A 7,369-nucleotide genomic window follows, 5' to 3' on the forward strand; every position below is an offset into this window, starting at 1 on the left:
GAGGGTGTAGTGATGCCCACAGCTTTAAAAGGGGATTAGATAAGATTCACAGATGATAAGTCTATCAATGGCTACTAGCCTTGGTGACTGAGGGGAACCTTCACACTCAAGAGGCACTAAACTTCTGCATCCGAGAGCCAGGGGATGGCCTTGGCCTCTATGCCCTGTTGTAGGCTGTCCAGAGGAACTGGTTGGCCACGGTGTGAAACAGGATGCTGTCCTGATGCAGCAGGGCTCTTCTTATGTTATGTCAGACCGCTAGTCCATTCAGCTCTATGCTGACTCCTCAGGCTTGCAGCAGATCCAATCAACCTGCCTGTGCCCTTAGTCTCAGTGTTATCTAACACAATGCTTCCCGCCCTGTGTATTGGGCCCCCAAAGTGGGCCACGAAGTCTCTGAAAGGGAGTTGCAGGCCAGCCCTCCCTTTCCATTCCTCTCTTTTGTGTCTTAGAAACTAAGATCTGACCCCAGAAACACTACCTTCCATGTCATACATTAGTTGGTATTAGGAGTTGCAGGCCAGCCCTCCCTTTCCATTCCTCTCTTTTGTGTCTCAGAAACTAAGATCTGACCCCGGAAACACTACCTTCCATGTCATACATTAGTTGGTATTTCCCCCCCCCCACTGCATATACATGTCGATCAAGCAAAACGTGTCCCAAAGGTAACTAGATGAGTTTCTTAGAATCTCAGGGGGGATTAGTGGGCGTAATGGAGGAGGAGAGGGTGCTCAGAGGCTGGGATTTAACCTCCACAGTCAAAGCCTGCGTATATTGGAATGCCACTTGCTTGGGGTTCATAGTGAAGGCAGCTGTGCCCTTTCTGTGATGTTTGCTGGTTTCTCAGAGACATCTGGTTGGGCAATGTAGAAAATGCAACGCTGAAGGAGATGGGTGCCAAGGTCATGGTTTGCCTAAGGCCCCCAAAACCCTTGGGCCAGCCTTGGATGGGTCACCATTCCAAGGAACTATGGACTGGTGGATCACCATACTGAAAAGGCTAGGAACCGCTGATCTAACAGACGGCCGCTTTCCAAGGTCTCCGGCAAAAAGCAAATGGAATTTGTGTCCTCTTATCTCTGACTTACCTGAACAGCACAGGGCAAAGTCAGCCAGACAAACAGAAGCACCATCCGGGGAGAGCCACTCCTGTGGAAAAGTAAAAAGTGGCTGTTGAAATTAAGGGATCCAAAATCATTTCTGGGGACTGCATGGCGCTTCTAATTATTTTATTATTTATTAATTATTTATTAATTAATTATTTACATTTTTATCCCACCCTCCCCGGAGGGCATATCACCAATAAAACAATAGAACAATACAAATATTAAAAATACATCACAGTTAATAAACAGTTTTGGTGCTCCTCTAAACAACTACCAAAGTTAAAATTCCTAAAAGCAAGATGGCCGTCCCCTAAAACGTCCCATTCTCACCCAGGATGCCCGCATCGTGATGGCCATATACAGAAATCATGGGGCGTTGGTGGTACAATGGTGGTGGCGGCTCCTATTCAAAAGCCTGGCGGATGTGCTGGGTCCCACAGAGCCCTGATCTCCTCTGAGAGCTCATTCCACCAGATAGGAGCCGCCACCGAAAACGCCCTATTCCTGGTCATGACTAGTTTGATGGACCGGAGGCCTGGAACGTCCAGTAGATTTTGATTCCCCAACCGTAGTGCTCTTGGGGGAACATGTGGGGAAAGGCGGTCCCGTAAGTAGGCTGGTCCCTGGCCATTAGTACATTAGTAATTAGTACTATGATGGTCTCTGTGACATTTCTAGGGTTGCCAAACTCCAGGTTCGGGTTTCCAAACTCATTCAGGCGATGAGATCAGTTTACCTGGAGAAAATGGCTGCTTTGGAAGGTAACCTCTATGGCATTGTACCCCACTGAAGTTCCTCCCCTCCCCAAACCACACTCAATTCAGGCTCCACCCCCAAAATTTCTAAGTATTTCCCAACCTGGAGTTGGTAACACTACACATTTCGGAAATCATTTTAAACTATTTATTTATGTATATCCCATTTCCCTCTCCAATGGGGACCTAAAGAGGCTACCATGGACCCCTGCTTCTACACTATGAGGCAGATTTTTCCCGCCAAAATTCTTAGTTCCCTTCAGGTGCTGAGCTGGCCCTCATTGGCATGATAATATTTGTGGCTTTGTAAATCTGAATGTCTCACCCTTAGACAGAATCTAATTTGGCTTTTGCCCAGCCCGGGAACTTGCCAGAAGAAAACAGGAGCCTTCTTTTTAGATTACTTGAAATGGCACTGGAGACTGTGTAACAGTGAACAATAATAAGGATTTTGTTTAATAGGCAGGGATGGTATGGGGTAGTCAGGTATTGGAAAGGCTGAGGTAAACTTAGGCTGCGGTCACACAGAGCATTAGGCACGCTAGAGGGACAGAAGATAGGCGGATTTTCCGGGAGCGATCTCACCGCCACATCTGGGAAGCGTAGAGCTCCCGTGGCGAACCCGAGGCTTCCCGCCGAAGATGCGCAATTAAAAACTAGTATCTCGGAGGTTACTAGTTTCCGGTAACCGCGGGGCAAGGGCGGGCGTCTGATCGCGTTTCTGGTGGTAGTTCCGGCACCCGCCCATGCCCCCTCGTATAAAGGGTTTTTTTCCCAACTGTCCATGGGATGCGCACAAACACCCAACGGGGCATGCACACACTTTGGTGTCCGAAAATAAACACCCATTTGCTGCGCCGCTTCTTTGCCGTGGCGCAGGATTGTGGTGTGCTCGGCACCTCCCCCCTACCACGGGACCTCCACAGTACGTCTGCTGGCGCAACCGCGCATTATTTTGCCCCGGGGCAAACAGCCACGCTCCCCCCCCCACATTTTCCTGCCCGTGTGCCTGCGGCCATAGTTGGCAAAACCATATATTTTTCAGTTGACAGACAAGATGGTGCTGTAGCAGCTTATTTTTATGAATCCTTGGTTCTTATCAGAGAGAGGTGGTTAGCTAAGTACTTTGGCTTCAGTTACAACGTTTCTACATATAGTTTCCTATTAACTGTTCCAAGTTTGTCTGAAAAGGTCAAATTCTTTCACCTTTTCTGAAATCACAGTGTGTCTTCTTTTCCTTGAGTAGTCTATCACAGTTTCCTTTCACTACAAACCAGGGACAGCCTCAGTGCCAATTCCCTGTATAACTGGACAGGACTTCTATTCCTTCCCTGAAAATATAATCTTTTTCTTTTTGGCCTGAATGGGAGCTTCAGCCTGCTACCCAGTCACTTTTTGCCAAAATCTCAAGCCCCAGTTCTTCGTGTCTGTGTGAAAATGTACTTCAGTTTTACCTGACACTAGACTCTGGATCCCTAAATGGAATTCTTTCTCAGGTTATATTTAACACAGCTAAGACTAGGAGTCTCTCCCATTATTCAAAAGGTGAACCTGTCTGACTAGGGTTGCCAGGTCCTACTTGGCTGCCAGCAGTGGGATCCTGCTTCTCCTCTAGGATCTTCTGGAAGTGACATCAGCACGTCAGGGTCATCGGGGGGGTGCTGCTCTAGTTTTTGGGCAAAACTTTATGGCAAAAATTTATGGGGTTTTTGCCTTCAAAACCACAGTTTGCCAAAAAACTATAGTGTCACCCTCCAAATGCGATGACATCGTTTCTGGGTGATGTCATCAATTGTAACAGGGACATGGCAGGGCAGCGTGCCTGTTCAGGAGTGGGGCTTTCCCTGCCGACCAGCTGGCACTGGCCAATCAGAGAAAAGGAGCAGCCTGTCACTCAAGCTCAACATTCTAAAGCAGAGTTAACTATTCACCTCCCTTCTCTCTGAACACAAAACAAACTAACCCTCCCATCAGCACACAGCTGATTTTATATTTGCCTCAGCTGGCACTGGCCAATCAGAGAAAAGGAGCAGCCTGTCACTCAAGCTCAACATTCTAAAGCAGAGTTAACTATTCACCTCCCTTCTCTGATTTTGCTGCATTAGGAAAACAGCATTTTAAATGTAGTCCCATCACAGAGCCTCATAGCTTCATTCTCCCCTCCTCAATTTTATCCTCTCAACAATCCTGTGGCTGAGAAAGTGACAGGTCCAAGGTCACCCAACAAAATTCCTAACAACCCTGTGAGGTAGGTTAAGCTGAGCATGATAGGCCCAAGGTTACCCAGCATGCTTCTGTGGAAAATTGAAGTTTACTTTATCTTCACCACCACAACAACCCTGTGAGGTAGGTTAGGTTGAGAGAGAGTGGCAGGCCCAAAGTTACCCAGCAAACTTCCATGTCATAATGGGGTTTATTCTGTCCTTACCAACAACAACAACAAACAAGCCCAAGGCAATCTAGCAAACGTCCGTGACGGGGTGGGTATTTGAACCTGGGTCTCCCAGATCTAGTCCTCTGTTCTAACCACTACATCACGCACGCTCCCTCTCCCTTTCTCTGTCTTGCATTTTGTAACTTTTATGTTTGAACATACTAGATGATATCACAGAGAAAGATCCCCGCTACAAAGCAATTTTGCTCGGTCCCTGCTGTACGCTGCCTGCTGCCACGATCATTCCGTAACAGGAACTCAAAAACAGCCAGAAGGAAATCCAACAATTGCACAAGAGTGGGATGAGTTAGCCTGTCTTGCTACAAACAAAAACAAAGCTCTCTTGACACCTTAGGAGTGAACTGATTGACTGCAGATGAGAGCAGCCAACTTCAACAGAGGCAGAGCGGGAGGGAAGCCTTGGAGCAGCTGAAGGCCGGACTTCCTACGCAGCTGCTCGACAAACACCCTTGTGTTGCCCGAGCACAGAACAGACATAAGAGATTCCGACACTTCTACTCCATCTCTCAATTTCTCCCCAGATTGTGGAGCTCTGAAGGATCTTGCCTTGTTTGGGAGAGGGAGCTAGGGTTGCTACCCTCCAGGTCGCACCTGGAGATCTCCCACTATTACAACAGATCTTCAGATGACCAAGATCCGTTCCCCTGGAGAAAATGGCTGCTTTGGAGGGTGGTCTGGTCTCTATGGAATTATACCCTGCGGAGGTCCTTCCTCTCCCCAGGCTCCACCCCCAAAATCTCCAGGTATTTCCAACCCAGAGTTGGCAACCTTAGAGGGAGCTGACCTCCTCAGAATCCTCTGTTATTCTGTTTTAGATTTCTAAATCTAATGCGTCCCTCATTGCTGCATTCCTTTCTGTTCCCTTCTATCTGGACTGACCCCTGAAGTACACGTGTGTGTTGAGAAAACACCACAACAAAGCAATCAAAAAAATTCCTTTTGTGTGGTGTCTGACCAGGAGCACGTGTGCCACACCAGGCAGATTGTGTTTGCTTCCCAGTTGTAGTGCATAGCGCATGGTCAGTTTTAGAAGTTGTCTTTGGTAATCTGGAATCCTCTGGATCAAGGAGGCGTGGAATCCCTCAATAACAAAGCTGCAGAACGGGGCACATAAAACTCCTTTCTGTTTGGCCGGAATGTATTTAATTTCTCTTTTAGTTCTGTTTCTCCCCTGCCCCTTCCTGAAGGCTTGAGGTGGGGTGTGGGTAACAACAGCTAAAGCAAAAAGCACATTCAAATAATGAAAACAAGATAATTGTTTGAGCCTCCCTCCCCGGTGAATGTGTAAAGTGCAGTCAAAGTCACAGCCGACTTCTGGCAAACCCAGCAAGGGGCTTTCATGGCAAGTGAAAAGCAGAGGTGGTTTGCTATTGTCTTCCTCTGCAGAGTCTTCTTTGGTGGTCTCTTCTCCCTGCTTAGCCTTCGGGATCTGAAAAGATCTGGCTACACCATGCTGCCTTCCGTCCTGCATTTCCCTCTAACAGTTGCTTAATCCTGGCCAGCCCAAGAAGGAAAGCAAGCCACATCTTCCAAAGAGAAGTAGGTTCAGATTTAAAAGTCCCGCACCTATGCCCTGGCAATCCAGACTCTCTCTGAGTGTGCCTGTGAAGGATGATATAAGGCCAGGAGGCACTCTGGGCTGATCTTCAGGGCTATGGTGGTACAGAAGAGATAAGAACCAGGGTAGTGTAACAGTTAGAGTACCATACTAGGATCTGAGATGCCCACATCCAAATCCCCATTCTTGCCATGGAAGCTCACTGGGGCTGTGGTCACATGGTCATTTTGATTGGGTTTCACCGCTGTTCCCTCTCACATTTAAAATTGCTGATCAGACGCCCACGTCCGTCTCCCACAGCAAAGAGGGCTCACTCGCACAATCCTCTCGGTTCCCTAGTGAGTTTTCCGACACCGGGAGAATCACATACTTTCCGGATATTTGCGCTCTGAATCCACGATTTTGCCTGTCTGGACACCCATCTCTAGCAATGATTGCGATTAGGTCGTCTGAATGTCCTCCCAGTAGTTTTTTTGGGGGGCGACTTTCACCATTGTGCACATGCGCGTGCATATATGTCTACATGTGCGCATGCATGCATATGCGCACGCACACATAATTTCTTAAAAGAAAACCTGTGCCGCACCGCCACTTGGATGGCATGGCTGTCTGGACAGTGCCTGGAGCATTGCCGTGCAAAGCAAGCGGTTGGTCAAGGGATGTGTGATCATCTGAACCCGCTTAAAGATATCCCCGATCAAATCTACAGTGGGAACAAACCGCGGTATGCTTGCCATATGACCATGGCCTGGGTGACTTCACACTCATCCTAACCTACCTTGCAGTGTTGTTGTGAGAATAAAATGGAAGACAGAGGAAAAATATAAGCCACTTTGGGTCCCCCTTGCGGAGAAAGGCAGCGTATAAATGAAGTATAAATAAATAAGAGAGAATAAGCCGGACTCTGGGATATCCAGGGGGCCAAGCTTGCTTCAAACAGATTCCACTGGCATATGATCTGTGTCTTTGGAACAAGCTTTTCCATTGTCCTCATATGAAGCTGCCTTATCCTGAACTAGACCACTGGTCCATCGAGATCAGTACTGCCTACTCAGACGGGCAACGGCTCTCCCGGGTCTCAGGTCTTTCACATCATCTATCGCCTGGTCCTTTTAATTGGGTCTGCTGGGGACTGGACCTGCCGCATGCCAAACAGATGCTCTCAGGGGTCATTTCGTAGAAAAAGAGCTAGGGGAACTCATTAGCATAACTCATTAGCATATGCCACACCCCCTGACATCAGGGGCCCAGCGGTGGACCTGCAAGGCCAGCGGGAGTGCGAGGAATCCCCGCCAAGGCCCTCCCTGGCCCCAGGCAGGCAGGGGTGGGGAGAGGCGGGGAGGAAACAACTTACCCTCCCTCTTCTCCTGCCTCCTCCTGGCTAAATGAGGGCCGGAAGTGGGGCGGCCGGAAGCAGGGGGCGGGGCTTCGTCGTGTGCCCCGCCCCCCACACCTCACCCTGAGGAACTGTGATCCCCCGCGATCCCCCCCGAAT

General features: G+C 48.7%; 1 protein-coding gene across 1 annotated transcript in view; it reads right to left on the reverse strand.

The window, feature by feature from the left end:
• LOC107108398 (ADAMTS-like protein 5) overlaps positions 1-7,369 on the reverse strand; it is a gene marked incomplete at its 3' end in the record, with an annotated part of 34,391 nt that overhangs the window by 19,646 nt on the left and 7,376 nt on the right. Inside the window, exon 2 of the mRNA XM_015408828.1 lies at positions 1,089-1,149. Coding sequence (XP_015264314.1) covers positions 1,089-1,149 — 61 coding nt within the window. The remainder of the gene's footprint in view (positions 1-1,088; positions 1,150-7,369) is intronic.

The sequence above is a fragment of the Gekko japonicus genome, unplaced genomic scaffold (genome assembly GCF_001447785.1).
Source record: "Gekko japonicus isolate JY-2015 unplaced genomic scaffold, Gekko_japonicus_V1.1 scaffold3848, whole genome shotgun sequence".
Taxonomy (NCBI): Eukaryota; Metazoa; Chordata; class Lepidosauria; order Squamata; family Gekkonidae; genus Gekko; species Gekko japonicus.